Raw genomic sequence first — 19,225 nt, 5'->3', positions numbered from 1 at the left:
TGGAATTTACTCCGCCACCAGCATGCAGTGCCATGCATTGATCTGAAGGCGCAGGCTTGGCCTTGGTAGTTCTGACTTCTCACACATGCATACATGAGCGGTCCATGCATTTACGAACTGTTGCCTCGATCGCATGCCGGCTTCTCCCTTGATTGCATACCATATTTTCTTTTCATTTTCCACCAGCAACAGTTACCACGACCAGGTACCATGCAACATACTAACAATACTAGCACAACAATAACTTAACAACTTCTCAACGGAGATCACACATCATAACAAGCTAACAATGAAGCAATAAGTAATAGAACAACTATTATAGTGCAGGGTGAGAAAAAGGAGGGCTACTTTGTCACACCCATTTCTGTCATAGCTAATAACGGAAGGCTAATTACAAGACCTTGCGAGAAGGATACAGTAATAGAAACCTTCAGAGCCAAGGCCTACTGGCCTAGCAAGGATCACTGCTCGATCTGGATCTTATATATCGATACCAACACGCATGCATGCATTGTTCTACTAGATGAAACGAAAGACACACCAAGTCCAAAAACGAAACAAGCTAGACTTGATGTACTAGCTAGCTATATAGCCTGCTCGATCTCCATGTTGAGTTAGAGCTAGAAGGCTGCTAGCTGATGAATTAACCCTTCTTTGTCTCGCTGCTCTTCACCAGCTTGCGCAGGAACTCCTTTACCTGCATAACATGACCAAGCCAGGTTACACATATGAAAACAAAATTCATGTCAAACTCAAAGCCCATAAATATTAACATTTCATTGCTTTATTTCTCCAGACAATCAACTTTACCGGGAAGCAGTCCGAGAGCATGTAGTATATGTCATGCACCTAACGGCTAGCTCTACTACTGCAACAGTGCCAATATATGGTAGTTCCTTTAGGTAGGTAGGTAGCTAGCCGTGCTAACTTTAGAAAGCATAAAATGACTGCACAAAAATAGGCATGCAGCTATTATACATTCCATATACATGCACATATACATATATATATAGTGGACTATTGTGTATACCTCAGCAGGCTCACGCAGAGAATAGGATGCGCTAGTCTCCTTTGGAAACTTTGTCACGAGGATCCCGATGCCTTGCCCCATGTTGTGCAGCACCTATTTTAAATTTTGTGCAAAAGAGCGTCAGTACGTTTGTTCTTTCAACGGATGGATCGATACCGTGCATCAGCACAAAAGTGGACAGGTGTACCGCGCACTACACCTCGAACGCATCCTCGTCTGTGCGGTCATCCCCGATGTATATCGGAAAAACGTCGCCACGCCCAGCAAAGCCTGTGAAGAGAAAACCATCATCAAAACTTTATGTTAGTAGCAAGTAAGTAACAAGACATACATGAAGTAGCAACAATATTTATGCATGCACTATATTTTTTTTTCTAAACAACGGGCTGCGAAGTCGATTTCCTTTAAAGAAACCACCCGAGTTTTTTGTAAATCTTTTTATTGTGTTTCTTTTGCAAAGTTTCTATGGCTATGGTTTTTTCTTGGTCCCTCGTGTAGTTTCTGTGTATGTTTGTATCTATACTGAGAGTATATTGTTTAATTAATGACGATATGCAGTTTCTCTAAAAAAAAAGAAACCACCACGTTTACGACAATTAATCGTTTTCTTTGCAGGCTATGCGCTGCACGGCGGCGCTTTCTAAACAAAACTACGGGCTGCGCCGTCGATTTTCACTGAAGAAACGGCCACGGGTACAACAATTAATCGTGTGTAGTGTAAGAACTCACCGAGAGACTCAAGCAAGAACTCGAGGGCGTTTCCCTTGTCCCACTTGATGGAGGGCCGGATCTCGAGGACCTTTCTCCCCTCCGTGAGGCAGAGTTTCGGGTAGTCGTGCAGCACCGCCCTCACCTCCCTGCCCAGAGCGTCCCACTCCGCCTCCTCGACGCAGCGGAAGTGCACCGAGAGGCAGAACTTGTTGTTCTCCACCATGGCCCCCGGGATGGACTCCATCTTCGCCGTCAGCGTCTCATACACCTGCAAAATCATATTCTATCAGTAGCTAGTGGCAGTAGTGGACTTGATAGCAAGAAAAAAGGACGCCGAGGTTACTAGTAGTTGATTGGGAATATTATCTGTTACGTCTCAGAAAGTTTAATTATCTCGATCCCACTGGTGAAAGACAAGGTCAGGTCGTGCATGCCTACCTTCTGGATGACAGGCAGGAACTTGGTCGCCGGCTGGCACAGAACCTCGTCAGCCTGCGTAGACAAATGCAACAACCACTCAGTCACGCAGCTCACAAGCGACTTAATTACCGGGAACAAAAAAAATTAGGGGCAAGGAAAAGTCTCTTTCACGACGAAAAGCGGAGACTGTAGAGAGAGAGAGAGAATAAGTCAAGAAGAAAATTGGGAGAAAGGGAGATGTCGACTAACTTAACTAACCTTTGCCTTGTGGTTAGACACTTTGGTGGGGCCCTTGATGTCCATGCCGTGGCTCCCGGCGTAGTACAGCTCCTCCAGTTTCACAAAGTTGAACACCTGCGTACATATTGCACCATAAATACAAATACAGTGCTCTTTTGTTTCTTTTGTACGTAGGTGAAGAGGTAACCGGGCAAAGGGGAAGGGGGAAGGAGAGAAGTACTACTGCGAGGAAACGCTCATGAAAACGATCGCTGTGCCTCTTTCTGTGGGCGGAAGTACTAGTAGTGCAAGAAAACGCTCATAAAAACGCTCGCTATGCGAACTCTTTGCATGTACTTTTGTGTGCATAGCGTCTAGGTTCACGCCCGCAACCAACTGCGGCATGCATGCCATGTCATGTGGGCGGTGAAAATCACGCCCAAAAATTACAGAAGGGAACCTGGAAGATTCCGTTTACGGTGCACGCTGGTGGAGAGGGAAAAAAAAAACAGGCACCAAAGCAACAACAAAAATAAATGCTGCAGCAGCACCAGCAGCAGCAATAAATGTAGCACTACGGGATATATGTTGGCACTGGAATGTACCTTGTCTCTGCATCGCCCGCTCACGATGGCAGTCGGGAAATGCTGCGCGACGCCCCTCACCGCCTCCCTCATCTGCGTCAAAGACCCACGTTAATTAACAACACAACAGTGCGAGGGAACCTTATGAACAGATCTGCTCTGCTTCGATCGCGCCGCGAGGAGGCGGCAGAAGACACGAAACGAGGGAGGAAGGAGACTGACCTCCTCAGTCATGACGGCGCGTTCGGGGTCCTCGACGATCGGCGAAAGGGTGCCGTCATAGTCGAGGAACATGACGATCTGCTTCCCCTCGGCCGCCGCGAGCACGCCCTCGAACCACTCCAATGCTGACGGGTGCTTCTCCTGCGATTCAGGCAAAGATTCTTCAGTCATGAACTGAGAGAGGGAGGGAGGGAGGGAAAGAAAGCAAGCCGTGGCCATAGATGCATGTCAAAAAAACTTACGATCCACTCCTGGTCGGCGCCGGCGGGGGACATGGCGTGGCGGGGCGAGGAGGCCTTCATCGAGTCCAGCAGAGACCCGGCCATCAGCACCCCCGATGTGGCGAGATCCATGCGGCCCAGGGCGGCCTTCCTGCAGTCGCGCGCCCTCCGCGGCGGGAACGACGCGAAATGGCGACCCGGCTGCGCCGGCGCCGCCACGGCGGTGACCGCGTCCTCGGCAGCAAAGGCGGCGTGGTTCGTCATGACGAGAGCGCGGACCAGCACAGGGGAGAGACCGAAGAAGCGGTGGGAGAAAGCAACAAGGTGCGTGGGCTTCAACGGGAGTAACGGACGAAGAGAAGGAGAAGCTGATGCCGATGGTTGCTGGGGAGTGGAGGAAGGAGAGGGAGGTGGTTTGATGGTTGGGGGCGGTGGACTTCGGGTCTATATATAGGGGTGTAAGCCGGGCCCACCTCTTGGAATTTTTTACGTGGAAGTGCCACATTTTAATGCTTGGGAAATACATGGGGCAAAGAAGAAGAAATGGTATGTCGACATAATTCCTAGCATTTTGCGCTTCATGTCAATTGTGTTTGACAAAAATTGTGTATACTGCTAGAGTTATAATGAGGCGATATATCTGTCCTTAGATGCTAAATCGTGTGACCATACATTTCTTCAAGTTACTTTCGATGATAATGTCATATGATTTTACGTGCCAAATATAACTATAATGCCATAACATTTCGAAGAGGGATTTGATTATTTGAATGTTGTTGCTCCAGAAATAGCCAAACGCACTCATCGACTCAAACATGAATATAATTGATTGCTACCATTTTATACCAGTGCATATGAATTATGGTGGCTAAACACAGAAATGGGTTGGAGCGTCTACTTTAATGAAAACCAGGAAGGATGCCCATTGTTTTAGACAAATAACATAGACGCTGGATTAAATCGGGGGTTACCAAAAGAAAAACATAAATTGGTGGTTATTAGAAGAAGGGAAAGAAAAAGAGTGGCAGTTAGGTGCTACGTACTATTTTTATACCATTACGTGTATGAGTTGTGATGGCTAAACTGTGGGTTTGGGATGGTTTCTTTAATGCAAAACAGACATGATGCCCTACAAAAATAACAAAAGGCGGGATAAAAGCGACCGTTATTAGAAACGACGGTTACTGAAAGAAAAAATAATATAAAAACGGCGGTTATTAGAAGGAAAATGAAAAGATGTTTGGGATGGGCCTAGAGCGAACGAAAGGTTTGGTAAGACTACCCCCCCCCCCCCCCCCCCACAAACCCCCCCCCCCCCCCAACACCACCCCCCCCCCCCCCCCCGGTACAATTTAAATCCATAGGACGAACCACCCCGCACAGAGGATTTTGTTAGGCGGGCCCTTTGCTAGGCCGCCTAACCAACATAATTCCCTTTCCACATGAAATAAAAAACCTATGAAAATGTCCAAAATAGAAATTCCACAATGACCTATCTAGCATTTATTACCAGGTTGTGTACAAAAAAGTAAATGCAAAAATTACAAAAAAAAATTGCCAACTCTATTACAAAATACCAAAAAAACGCATAGTAAAATTGCCAAGAAAATGTAGAGAGAATAAAGCTAGAAGAAATAAAATGCCAGGATGTAAAATCAAAACCAAAAAATGCAACGGCATAAGTTGGCCATCATAGTGAGGGGAGTGTTTGAACAAAATATGCCATGTAAGTAAAACAACACAAATATGACCAAAATTATGATGGTAGATGTTTATTAAAATTTTCCATGATATTTTAATTAAATTTGTCATGCTTTGTATAGGAAAATTTCCATGTATGTAAAATGATACAAGACGTGGCACTGGCCTCCTTGTGCCAAGGTGCGTGCTCTGGACTCGACGTGGCCCAACATAATTTCACGTCTAAGCTTAGAATCGACGTGGCACTGGCCTCCTTGTGCCAAGGTGCGTGCTCTGGACTCGAGGGCAGAAACAACACTTGTTATGAATTGTTATATGTAATGTAGTATTTGACGTGAGATTTATAGTGATTCCAAAATAAAGAGATCAAAGCGGCGGTATGGCGGTACGCGGGGCTCACATGTCGGTGGGTCGGTCGAGAGCGACAAATGTGCCCCCGTCCTAACACTCCACGTTGTCAAACAAAAAAGATCAAAAATAAAAATAGAAGCACCAGGCACGCGTCGGGCCCGACCCACTTGCCACGTGTTCCTCGGTGCCGGGCCCAGGTACTGCTAGAGCCTGGTTGAACTGGTCTGATTTGATCGCTTGACCCTGACCGCCATGTGGGGGCCGGCCGCAGCCGTACGGAACGAATTATGCTTTCTTTTCCATCCCATTGTATTTTTCGAACTGGTCCGAGATCTTAGCTTTTTCTGCATGGTTTACGGTGCCTTTTGGTGGCGCTGGCTTTCCCCTAGCCACACAAGTTCTCCAAACTTTCTAGGGATCGATACGATACCTGCAGCGGTAGCTACCGCCCCCTGGAAACATCGTCAGTGTCTGTGGGCTTCTTTTTTTTCGGGGTAAAAGGGAGTTTTATTGCATTGTCACAGTGTTACAATCGAGAGGCCAAAGATCCTCAATACAAGGTGGAGCCGAGTGAACCCACACAGCCGTGGTTCTCTCGGTGCGGCTATAGTTTGTCAACCGATCTGCTACATTATTCTGACTACGGTGTAATTTCTGAGGTAAAAACTCACTTTCCTTCATCAACTCTTTAATCTCCAGGATCAGATGCCCATATGCTGATTTGGTGAGGCCATCAGTAGTCAACACTGAGAGGCCAATCGTCGAGTCCGACTGCACAACCACCGGAAGTACTGTGTGTTGGATGGCCAAAGCCATACCCTGCATGATAGCATGGATCTCCACCTCCAAAGCGTCATTACAGTTAAACATGTAGCGATACGCCGCCAACAGTACCATACCTGACTCATCTCTCAATATGATTCCGGCCGCTGCCGAACCATCTGCCTCTCGGAAGGAACCATCAACGGATAGCGCGACAGTCCCCAGCCCAGGAGCCGGCCATGGTGGCGCTGGCTGTTTGAACTGAGTGTCCGTCTTCTGTTCTGAGAGCGGCATTTTTCCTTTTAGTATTTCTTCCGTGGTAAAGCAACTAGCGAGCCGAATGGACTTGTAGTAACTGTCCAGATACTGCACTGTTGCCCCCACCGATGGTACATCCTTGCCATGTGAGCAATCGTTCCGCAGCTGCCATATACGCCATAGCAGCATGATTACCATATCTCAAACCTAATCAGAGCATTGAGTGAGCAGATTCGGAAGCCACTCCTTGCCGGTATTGATCAGCAGTCCATCCGACGGGAGAGGCCATCTAGCGCGCATGTTTGTCCACAGAGTACGCACATGATCACATGTGATTAAAGCATGGAATTCATTCTCCTCCTCAACCCCACATAGCGGGCAAGTAGAACGCTTAGAGACATGTCTGTACTTTTTGCATGCCGCAGTCGGCAATGCCTCGGCCACCACCTTCCAAACCGTTATCTTCATCTTCTGTGGCACCGATGCTTTCCACACACAGTTCCAAATTGATCTCCTGCCATTTGGTGCTTCTCAAGATGATCCTCCTGTGAAGGCTGCATCATGAGCACTTGTAGCCAATTTATAGGCACTTTTTACTGAAAACAGCCCATTCTTCTCCAGGAACCAGGAGATAAAATCACAACGCTGCCTTGGGGACGTTCTTATTTTCAAAATGTGATCAATGTCCATCTGCCAAAAGTGTTGTGACAGCCTATCCATCCACCATGCACCATTCCCATCTAGGAAATCGGAGACTCGGTTTAGACGGGACGTGCGCTTTGGTGTTATAGGCCGGAAAGACGATGCCCTCGGGATCCATGGATCCCTCCAGGTTCTTATATTTGAACCATTTCCAACTCGCCATATAATTCCTGCTTTTAACAACTCGAGGCCATGGAGGATACCTTTCCAGACCGCCGATCCATTGTTGGGAAATACCGTATCCAGCAGGTTGCCTGAGGGATAGTACTTGGCCTTCAACAATCTGGCACAAAGGCTGTCCGAAGTGTCAATAAGACGCCAAGCCTGCTTAGCGAGAAGCGCCTGATTAAACGCTCTCATATCTGTGAACCCCAAGCCACCCATTGCCTTAGGTAACCTCATTTTATCCCAATTGAGCCATGCCATCTTGTTCTTTCCTTCCTCCAGACCCCACCAGTACTGACGTATCAGCCGGGTCAATTCATCACACACTGAAGCCGGGAGCTTAAATACACTCATGACATAAGCTGGAATTGCCCGTGCAACATATTTTAACAATATCTCTTTATTACCAGATGACATATACTGCTCGCTCCAGTCAATCAACCTCTTCCTTAATCTATCTTGAACCGTTTCAAAATTTCCTTTATTCATTCTACCTTCGGGCACCAGCAGGCCAAGGTACTTAGGCTCAAAAATATCCTGTTCAATCTCCAAAATTCTCTTCACCTCATCCACCACCGCAGGCAAGCATGAGTCTGAAAAAAGGATGGAACACTTTGCTGGATTAATTAACTGGCCGGTGGCCAACGCATAGATGTTCAACAAACCGTTCACCAGGTGTGCCTGCTGTACTGAGGCTTCGAAAAACAAGAGTGAATCATCTGCAAATAGGAGATGTGAAATCTTTGGGGCCCTTCTACAAATTTTCACCCCTTTAAGACCATCCTCAGTCATCGCTTTATTTAAGAGTGCAGACAGAGCATCGGCAATGAAGAGGAATAAAAAGGGGGATAAAGGGTCACCTTGTCGTAGCCCTCTCGACGGGGTGAAAGACTCTAAGATCTTGCCATTGAACTTCATAGAATATTTCACCAAGGATACACAAGCCATAACACGAGAGATCCATGCATGCTTGTGAGAACCCCCATTTGTGCAAGGCCCTCTCTAAAAATACCCAATCAACTCGATCATACGCTTTAGACAAGTCGAGCTTGTAGGCACAAAGAGCAGGATCATTTTCCTTCAGTGACTGAATATGGTGTATGCATTCGAAAGCAATTATCGAATTATCTGTGATAAGCCTCCCTAGAACAAAAGCACTCTGATTTTCAGAGATCAGCTCCACAAGCAGGGGCCTCAACCTATTAACCATGCACTTTGAAACAATTTTATAAACCACATTACAAAGACTAATTGGGCGAAAGTCTTTTTAATTCTTGTGGATGCTGTATTTTCGGAATCAACACCATCGCCGTTTCGTTAACCCCCTCGGGCATGCGCCGTGTCACTGATGCGTGGCAGTTACCCGCTAATAACATGTATTATAATTTTTTTTTCCGGAAGAACATGTACTATGATTGTTAATCAAAGCATGCATGCATTGCTAGGGTGACTCATGATGGGGTCAATAGCTCCTGTGCGGCATTTTTCATGCGAATTGGAAGGAGTGCGACGTTGTTGGAATGGATGGCTGCGATGCGACGTTTCAGAAGCAAACAATAGCTCCAATGCGACATGGCTCTGTTTAACCATGAAATGAAAAACACGAGGGGTTAGCCATTCGAGTTATGACACGCGGGACCTAGAAGTTACTCGCATGCGGGTGGGACCCACAACTTATCCACGCAAGCATGCCCGTGCACATCAGCGTGCCCCGACCCGAGCCAGCCACGAGCCCGAGCTAGCCCCCCCCCCCCCCCCCCCCCCCCCCGCCCTCCATTGCTTGCTTTCCCACCTTCTTCTTCCTCTGCTCCGGCAACGAAGCGCGCCGCCGGCGAGTGATGTCTAGCTCGACTTCAGCCTCCCGCCAATCATGGACGCAGTATGGTCCACTGCCGTTGACAAGATGCCCCGATTGCCCGCGCATGGAGCCTCTGAAGCGTTTGACTTTTGTGAGGGAAGAAAATGGCAACCGTGGGCGCGAGTTTGTGAAATGCTTGAGCAAGCCACAGCCGGGGCAGGTTAGATATGTGTTCTTGACCAATCCTATGGTCTCGTTTCTCCCGATTTCTTTCTATTTTCCTCGAATTAGGGCGGTGGATCTGGGTGGTGGATCTAGGATTCATGCGCCTCCGGCGCACTGTTTTTCAGGTTCTGAAGAAATGTGGGCATTTTGAGTGGCTCGATGACTATGTTGAAAGGTTGAAATTGGAGGGATCAACCGGAACCCAAGAGCTCAATTTTGGGGGGCGGCTTGCCGTGGAACAAGCCCCCAATTTGGCGGACAGAGCCGATCCGATGATGCACAGTGCAGAACTGAAGTGTGAATTGAAGAAAATTGGCAAGCAACTAAAGCATCTGATCGATTTGAAGCAGCAAGCAAATATGATGGCTGGAGCATTTTATGGTTGTGTCATTGCTATGGGTTTATTTTACTTGATGTTCATCAATCGCTAGAATTTGTTAGAGTTTCAGTTAGTGTGTCAACTAGTTTCAGGGGTGCCCAGTAGTTTGAGTTAGCCAGGGACCATTTGTTAGATGAATTTGAATTAGTGTGAAGCAAAACTTGCTTGAATTATTGTAATGATATTCTCAGGGGCCCTATTCAGTGTTCATGCTCTGTTTCCTCTGTTTTTGTTCTTCAGTTAACAGAGTACACACCCAAATTCAGTTTCTAGTAAAAAAACAAAACTGGGCTGCCGAATAGATGTTGGGCCGTGAGAAAATGGGCCCTGAGAAAATAACCATGCCCAAGACCAGCCCACCCGCGTAGGGGCACCAGCCCACCTCTAACTTCGGCAAATAAAATGGGGCCCAATAAAATGTTACTTGTCCTTTTATTTTGCCTTTTTCTTGCACTAAATTTTGTGATGGATCATTTTTTGATGCACTAAAGCTAAATGTTAATTGTTTTTATGCATGTCTACTGTTCCATGAACTAAATGAGTTGCATGCTTGCATGAAGTGCCCGAAGTAAATTAGTTTGCATTTTCTAGTTGCACCCATGTCCATAGTGGGTTTGCATGGGGCTCCTAGTTGCATGTCCATGGTTTGGCCAATATTTTGAAGATGTTGTGTGTGGTGATTGGGGTGTAGAAACCCGGGCCCGTAGCAACCCATAGCAATACACGAATAATAAGCAAAAACAACCCCTAGCAATCCACAAATAATAGCACAAAACACACAATATATATAGTAGCATACCCAATGATTATATAGAAGCATAACGATTATATAGAAGCATACCCAACGATTATATAGTAGCATACTCATAGTTCCACGGGGCATGATAGCCTTACAACTTAAAGTACTAATAAAACTTAATAATAGTAACATAACTATTACAACTTAAAAAAAAACTAATACGATAGATCTAAGCTAGATAGATAGGGGGCACCAAACGCGGGTTCTTCGGGTTCTTCTTCTTCTCCTCCTCCGGGGCCACCTAGCTCCTCGGGCGCCCTCGCTCCTCCGGGCGCCGCCCTTCACTCCTCCCCCTCCCTGTTGTTGATGGGGTACGGGAGCGTGTGCATAACGCCGTTGTTGGGGAAGATGCCGTTGAAGTCGGTGAAGATATTGTAGGTTGTGAAAGCTATGAACTCACAACCAACCCAATACGCTCGCCTGAGGAGATGGAAAGCATCGAAAGGGTTAGTGAACGTGGCGAGGAGCCCAACCACAACGCCGTTGTGGTTGACTCCTCAACATGGTACATCCGAGGAGAGCCGCGGGGGAGGTGGCGGAAGCCGGCCGCAAGGAAGAACTGCCTTAACTCCCTTGCTCCCCTCCACCTCGAGATCACCCAAACCCTGAGGGTTTTGTCGACATACACTTCGGCCGGGTAGAGCCTTTCCGGCGTGGTTGGGGGGGAGCGTTAGGTGGGGCCAGTGTTCTGCATGGTGGCGGGGTGGCTCGAGGGCTCGATCGGATTTGATGGAGAAGAAGGAAGAAGGAGGGCAGAGGAGGCAGAGGATGTGGTGTGGATGAGGAGGGAGAGGAAGACGATAGTGCCCGGCTTAAATAGCCCAAGTGCGACGTGGTTTCACCGGTGAAGATGGGAGGCCGGCGTTTGGTGGCGCCCTAGAATTAATGGGCGGGCGGCGTTTGGTGGTGCCCCATGAAAGTGTGTACACGAGCGTGGGAAACGGGCTGCGATCTTTCTGTGCCACCGGTCGCGGGTCAAGGGGGACGGGTTCACGCACGCGTCTGTGCCGTCGTGGGTCAAGGGGACACGCCTGCCCCGGGTTCTCTGCGTGTGCCGCCCGTGCATTCATGCCGTAGCCCATTAATTTGCACATCTTGCTAGTGCCTGGCTAGAGGGAGACGTGACAATAATGGACGCCTTCATTTGCCCATCTTGTAACGGGCAGCACGCCATTTGAACTGCATCGATACCCACATCGATACCCCATGCCAGTTTTGCGTCCTCAAAGAGGAGCACGCCATGTACAGCACGCCATGCAGCGTTGGCTTTTTGGTTGTCTTCATCGGGCTGCTGCATTGTGGCCGGGTGCATGCTTTGATGCGACGATGCATCGGTTGTAATGGTAGGCATGCGACAGCTTACTGCGTCCATAGGGGTGGCGGAGCAGGGCTATGTCGAGGCCATGCATGCAAGCACGGGCGCAGTTCTGTGGGTGAGCATGCATGCTGCGGGTGGGCACGGGCACGCATGCAACGATGGGAATGGGCACTGCGTAGGCTTGGTCCATGCACCGCGTCAACTCTTGTCGTTGGATTCAAATGAACGGTCCTGATGCCCCAACGAGAGAGGCTGATCCAAACCCCACCGATTCAACCAATCAGGGCGTCTCATGCGGATCGATATACACTGTAGCTAACCCTAGCGCCTGATCTCAACCGTCCACGCACAACGATCGACGACCCAGTAGTGTGCGGGGTTTTGAGGAGTTTTGAGGGGTTTTGGCTGATTAGGGTTGAGCATAACTAATTCAAAGAAATCAAAAAAATATATAACTTGCGCACATAGTCTTATTATGTCGTATAGTAACGAGAAAAAAATATAAATATGATTTACATATATTTTTACGAAAAATCCTTCACAAAATTGTCATTCCTCGAACAATGTAGTATGGAGTTCAAGGGAGAGAGTAGTGGGCACCCGAGAGTATAGGTGGGGTTTTGAAAATGAAAAGTGTGAAAACCTCACCAAAACTTCATTTTGAATTGACTAAGAAAGATCTTAACTTACTTTTCTCATTTTCATGTTTTTAAACTTGTTTTATATATAATTTTCTATTAAACCTTGTTTTTCCAAAAAAACGAAAATAATAGAAAATTAATTCAATAAATAGTGAGACTTTAGATTTACACTATATAGGTAGAATAGATGTGTAGAAAAATTATTTGTCTGGTTTAGACAAGGTGCAAAAAAACTTGCTTAAATATGAGGCCGTTTACCCTACCTTTGAAGGTCATTTGAGACACACTTTTCATGACTATGAGTTCAACTTACCAAAAGGGTTGGGAATGATCAGCAAACAAACATATTTCAGTTGAGGTACTTTAGATAGCATTAAAACATCAATACCCCATCCCTAATTCAAATTTGAGCCCAAATTTGAATTTAAATTTGAATTTTATTTGGCTGGTTTAGACAAGGTACCAACAAACAAGTTCGAATAGAAATACGGGATACATAGTGACTACCAGTACGCACCAAGTTACAAATATTATTACATGCCCCAAATTTCAAAACTGTTCTCTGTTCTACCTCTTCCTACCACGTCGCGTGCCCTTCTTCGCCTTAGCACTTCTTGTTTTTGGTTCAACTACACACACAAGTTCACTGATCATCTTGGTTTTTTTCACTGGTCTTTTCAACACCTCGCCAACACCCTCGTGATCAGTGTCTTCAGTCTCAATGTTGACAGCAGTTTCAGTTTCTTCGGTGTGTACCTCAACATGGATTTCTTCAGTCTGAACCTCGACACGCTCAGGTTCAGTTTCAACCTCGAGAGCAGTTTCTTCGGTCTGAACCTCGACACGCTCAGGTTCAGTTTCAACCTCGAGAGCAGTTTCTTCAGTCTGAATGTTGACTGTGGCAGGATTTTCTTCACTCTGCTTAGGCTGAGGCACACTTCTCTTCTTTCTACCGCCATTGACTCTTGCTTTTTTTGTTGGCCAACACTGTTCAACAACAAGGGGCTGACTTGCTCGCTTCCTCCTGGCCATTGGGAAAATGTTATAGATATAGTAATTGGAAAAAAGCACCAAATCAAAACACAGACAAATAAACAAGGACATACTTTGGCTTATCAGGAGTGTAACGGCATTTGACAGATCCCACTCTGTGCCCAAGTTCCTGGCACAACTTGCATCTGTTTTTGTTACCTTTTTGGGCCCTTTTTGGCTTTCCATCTTTATTTCCCTTCTTACTACTCCCACCTTTCTCAAACCATGCCTTGAATCTACTCTGTTTAGGCCTGCCAGCCTTTCTTTTCGTCAAGGGAGGACACATGGAAAATTCAATGTCCACTTCAGGCCACTGAGACTGATCTGTAAGTGCTGGAATTGGAGTAGCATATGCAGCTTTGAATTTTGCTACCGAATAATATTCATGTAAATATGGGTGCATGTTTATCTTCGGTTGGGATGCTAAGAAGAGAATGGCATGCTCACATGGTTTACCAGTGTGTTGCCACTCGAGGCAAGTGCAATCATGCAATTCAGTGTTAACAACATGTCTCCTTCCAGTTTTGTTATCTCTAACTTCAGCACCCCAAGATGAAGATTTTTCAACAAACAAATGTGAAAGACATCTGCTCCTATTGACCACATGTTGTACCACTGCTGGAAGCTTATCACCTTGCAGACAATCACCTATCCTTCTTCTCAATTCCCACAACCGCATGAGCATGATCCTGATTTGATCAACCATGTCATGCACAGGCAAATCTTTTAACTCCTTCACCTTGTTGTTGAAACTCTCTGCCAAATTGTTGTTGATGTGGTCACACTTAATGGCAGTGCTGAATGCTGACCTGTACCATAACAAAGAATGGTAGGTGTTCAGCCATGGACCAAACTCATCACATGCTGCCATTATCTTATCAAGATGATATTTGTGTGTCTGTCTAGTGTAAGATCTTGCTGCTGGCCACATGCGCCCAAATTCTTCTCCTCTAAATTTTTTGATCAAATTCATCCACAAATGACCGAAGCACTCCCTCTGCTCAACATGTGGGAAAACATTTTTCACTGAATTTTCAAGCCCCTTACATGCATCTGTGTGCATAGCCAAAGGTGACACTGGCCCTAGGCATCTTTTCAACTGGATCATGAACCATGTCCATGAAGCCTCTGTTTCTGACTGAAACAAGCCAACAGCAATAGGAAACATCCAGTTGTGTCCATCTAGAGCATTGCATGCTGCCAACTGACCATTCCACTTGCCTGTCAAAAATGATGAGTCTATGCTCAAATATGGACGGCACCCTGCTTTGAACCCATCAATGCAAGGCTTCAAAGCCATAAAAAACTTGGAGAACTTGACTTCACCTTTGGCCGATACCTCTGTATCTATCTCCACAACACTGCCAGGTGACCTCTTTTCCACCTCTGCTTTGAAGTTGTAAAGCATCCTAAATGTATTTGCCCAATCACCATATAAATTTTTCATTGCCCTTTGTTTTTCCTTCCACACTGTGGTATATTTCAGTTTAATGGGGTACATCTTTTCCAAGTCTACTTTGAGTTTCTTCGCAGTAGTGTTTGGTGTTTTGGCTAAAATTGGGGTGATCTTTTCTGCAACCCAAAGTTGTGATGTCATGGTTGATACTCTCTGTGAACTTGTAATACAAGTATGTTGATTGGGGATTGGTTTAACCCTGACAGTACTTCCATCAGGTTGCAGTCTAGCAGATATGTACCACTTGCAAGGCTTCACACTACCATCAAATCCTCTGCACCTCGCATAAAACTTCTTTCTATCAGTCCAAACAGTCTTGGCATCAAACTCATGTTTCACTGCATAAGTCTTGAAACACATTCTAAACTCCTTCATGCTTGGGAACAACTTGCCTACTTCAATGACAGGGTTTTCTTTGTCATACACATGCACCAGCTCATCATCATGTGCATCATCTACCTCATCTGCAGCTTGTTCCATCAACTGTCCATCTACTTCTTCATTAGCAGGCAAACTAGATTCACCCCTCTCCTGCTTATCTCTGTCATCGACTGGAATGCCAAAAAGTTTGGCCATCTCAATGTCAGGCATTGGTGCAATGACCAAATCAGTAGGCTCATCTAATTCAACTACATTCCAATCAATAGTTGCTGCAGTTTCAGTTTCAGTTCCAGTCACATGTCCCTCTTCGGGTATTACTGTAAGTTCAGTACACATGGGAATCAATGGCCTCTGTGTAGCCCAATCATCATCTACCATCTGCGCAGCCAATTGTGATGGCACATATCCAACCTTCGAAAAATTGTTCAGATCAACGAGCTCAGCAAAAAAATTAGCCCGTTTGCTTGTCCAGCCGTTTTGCCGATCGATTTCTTCAACAATCTGTTCACCATCTTCTATTCTCACATACTCTCCTTTCCAATCATCAAACCGCAACAGTGATACTTCTTGCTCTGGACCCCAAACAATATTCTCGCCAATTTTTTCCACCCATTTCTTCACTGCCGTCTCTCCCATGTTCTGTAGAACTTGTGGATCAATCTCTGTAAACTCAACCTCCCATTTAACAATAGTGTCTCTGTCAATGTTCTGTATGCTACCATCAACTAATTTTGCCTTTGATGGAAAGAAATTGACTGTCAATTCGAAGGTCCGAGCGGCAGCATCCCCTCTGTCAGTGGCGGACAGTGTGAGCCCGTGAGAAAAAGCAGACGAGGCCACCCCCTAATTGCATGCAAAATTGGATCGGAGAGAGGCGCATTACCTATTCGAAATTGAATCTGGCGGCTCCATCTCAGTATGCCCACGGGCTCCCCTCACAACCTATCGATTCCGCAAGAGAAAACAGAGGAAACGAGCTAAGATCTACGGGCCGGAGAGAGGAACGGGAGGGCGACTAGGGTTTGAATTCACTCACCATTTTCTGAGGACGAAGGCTCTGCCGCCGTTGAGAACGAGGGCTCCGCCGCCGCCACCGAGAACGCAAGACCCGCCGCCACCGGAGAAGAAGGGGGGCAGAGTGGCGGGCCCGGCACGGTCGGGCGGCAGGGCACGGTCAGCTGTTTTGAGGAACAATTAAGTTGGACCCACATGTCCTAACATAAACGGACGGGCTTGGTTGACGACCAATTTAACCACATTTAACAGCCATGTCGTGCGTGGGCTATTTGCCTGCTCAAAATTGTCGCACCACAGCCATTTGCTCGAACAACGTCGCACTCCTTCCAATTCACCTCAAAAACGTCGCACAGGAGCTATTGGCCCCTCATGATGGAGGTCTTCAGGTGTTGACACATCCAGGAAAAGATAAAGAACGGAAAACCTTGATTAGCACTATTTATTTTTCTTCTGTTTTTAACGTCGTACAAGTCAGAAGTTACTTCTTGCATTGCTAAACTTCTACACACCTCGTGGCTACCGATGTAAAATAATCCCATCGTTCGTCGGCATTTTGGTACTCCAAAGTCCAAACTTACTAAACGTATAGGTTGGAGTACATGTAGAGGTTTCACGACCATTTCACAGGCATTATTCAAGTGACATCGGTTTCGAAGATTCTCTCGTCAAAGTTTCACTACTATAGTTAATTGGGTCGTCGGCTCCCACGCACACCACACACAACAAAATGCATATATGTGCATGTACGTCCAGGGGCCGTGCCAAAACTTTAGACTTCGGAGCCAGGGAGGCGTGCTTTATTGTAATCGCATGTGAAGTTGCCTTATATGTCGACATTTCCTCTAGTTGACCACATGGCCGGGGAGGTCCACACGTACCCTTTTGTATTGCAGCGCTCAGAGAGGACTCTCTAAAGTCGTCCAAAGTCTACTGACTCACTCCACATGAATCCGACCATATGCTTGCTTGGAGTGAGTCACTCCAAGCTCGGAGAGGACTCTCTAAAGTCGTACCTTTTGGTTTGCTTCTTAAACGTTATTTCTCTTCGCTGAACAGCGAAAGCACACATGAATGGAGTAATACTAACAGACACAGCTTGGAGTGAGTCATTTTCATACTGTATATACAACCGTGCATGCATCTACAGCTGCCAAGACCCCGACCCGGCTGACCGTATCGTAACAGAATTGGATTTGTGGAACAGAAAATCTTTGTCGTTGATCATGAGCAAGGTGGCAGGGACAGGCCCTGACACCCATGCATCGATGAGAACAGCTAGGCAGCACTTGGAACTGCACGATCGTGTGAATCCATGCATCATGCGTCGTCGTTGATCGACACGCACTGGAGAGATCTGATGAACAGCTGGCTTGCACGCCAATATCGCATTCGTTCTTTCTTGGCCTACAAGTAGTATGCACCGATCAAACAGTGTGTTTTCTTATCAACTTGGACCGAACCAGCACGGAAAACAAGTATAGTGGGTGTATATTCCTTGTGGGCCTACAAGATTCTTGACAGCGCATGCCTTGCGCTTGCGCGCCTCCTCTCAGTTGCCGGCAAGATTCTAAGCTGCAAGGGAACGTGCTAGAGATCTCAACGTGCTATCAGTGCATGCATGCACGCTTCATGGTCCTGGATGTGATTTTGACGTAAACTATTCTCACCCTATGTTGTACGCCGGCCGGGTGGTCAAAGCCGCCGTACGCATGTTCGCCAACCTCACAAGCCATCGCCATGTAGGCAAACCGCCCCCGGGAAGGAGAAAGTGGCTTAGTTCTTCGTTCAATCTCGGGCATCTAGAAATATTCTCCATGATCATATATATAAACTTCCGTCATGTCTTCAGAAAGAAGAAGAGAAAATGAAACTACAGCAAGAGAGGTAATCCGTCACATCATTACACTACAATTTGTTAGTTTTGTTTAACCCCAACCCCCCATGCACCATGTAGCTTTAGTCAGTTGGCAATCTCTTCCTTCTCACACATGTACACTAGCTAGCTTAGCCAGATATATAAAGAAGACAAAGATATCTTTCTGAAGCGTAGAGGACACACCCACCGACAAAATGCACACACCAAACGAGTCTCGAGACCTCGAGATCGAAGGGGAGCTAGCTACCCATCACCGTCGACACGTACGTGATGACTCATGACAGGAACTGAATACAAACTAGTGGAGTAGTACGTGTTGTGTCGGTACGTAGCGCATGCATTGAACCCCTGAGCTAGTAGGCGACGAGGAAAGTACCGCGTTCACTTCTCCGGCCAGATCTTGAAGTTTAACTAGTATATTCACCGAAGCAACAACTGTCGTCGTAATGTTGCTCTATGCACGTATTGCTGATCTGTCGGAGGTTTGAAAACTGATACATAATGCCGTATCTACTTTTATGGGAGTACCTAGAACTTATCTAGATGAGATATAATTTGATCTCATTCACCTGGAAAACAAGAACAGATACAACCCACATCAGCACACACGTATCTTATAGCATCACATCCAATGGCTATAAAAGATGAATGAGACCAAATTATGTCTCATCTAGATGAGTTCAAGAAAAACTGCTAATTTATCATTGACGTCTCGAATCTTGACAATTAACATGACAACAATAACAATGCCGTCTCATTCGCGGAGAGAGAGAGAGAGAGAGAGAGAGAGAGAGAGAGGTGCCCCTTCTCCCTGTGTCCTCACATAGACGACACACCATGCATGGGTAGCTAGCCAGCTTTGTGAGGTAGCCCGGCCAAGGAGGAGAGAGACAAAAGCGACACGCAGAATTTCTTGAGGAAGAAGAAGTTCACCTTTCTCACAAAACTTGCTGTTCT

General features: G+C 46.5%; 1 protein-coding gene across 2 annotated transcripts; it reads right to left on the bottom strand.

The window, feature by feature from the left end:
* Nucleotides 1-329: 329 nt before the first annotated feature.
* On the bottom strand, nucleotides 330-3,817 carry LOC125541218 (trehalose 6-phosphate phosphatase RA3-like). Of its 2 annotated transcripts, none has more exons than XM_048704681.1 (9): nucleotides 3,429-3,817; nucleotides 3,187-3,327; nucleotides 2,986-3,057; nucleotides 2,420-2,515; nucleotides 2,180-2,233; nucleotides 1,760-2,009; nucleotides 1,230-1,300; nucleotides 1,031-1,123; nucleotides 330-697 (listed from the first exon to the last, which is right to left on the bottom strand). In XM_048704681.1, the coding sequence occupies exons 1-9, from the start codon at nucleotides 3,669-3,671 to the stop codon at nucleotides 644-646; spliced, it is 1,074 nt and encodes a 357-aa protein (XP_048560638.1). In that variant the 5' UTR covers nucleotides 3,672-3,817; the 3' UTR covers nucleotides 330-643. The 2 variants fall into 2 exon arrangements, 1 of the variants encoding a protein (XP_048560638.1); XR_007297461.1 differs by having other exon boundaries at nucleotides 650-697; nucleotides 1,218-1,300.
* Nucleotides 3,818-19,225: the final 15,408 nt, after the last annotated feature.

The sequence above is a fragment of the Triticum urartu genome, chromosome 2, assembly GCF_003073215.2.
Source record: "Triticum urartu cultivar G1812 chromosome 2, Tu2.1, whole genome shotgun sequence".
In the NCBI taxonomy this organism is placed as follows: Eukaryota; Viridiplantae; Streptophyta; class Magnoliopsida; order Poales; family Poaceae; genus Triticum; species Triticum urartu.
The sequence above is the reverse complement of the archived record's forward strand: the minus strand, read 5'-3'. Positions and strand labels throughout refer to the sequence as shown.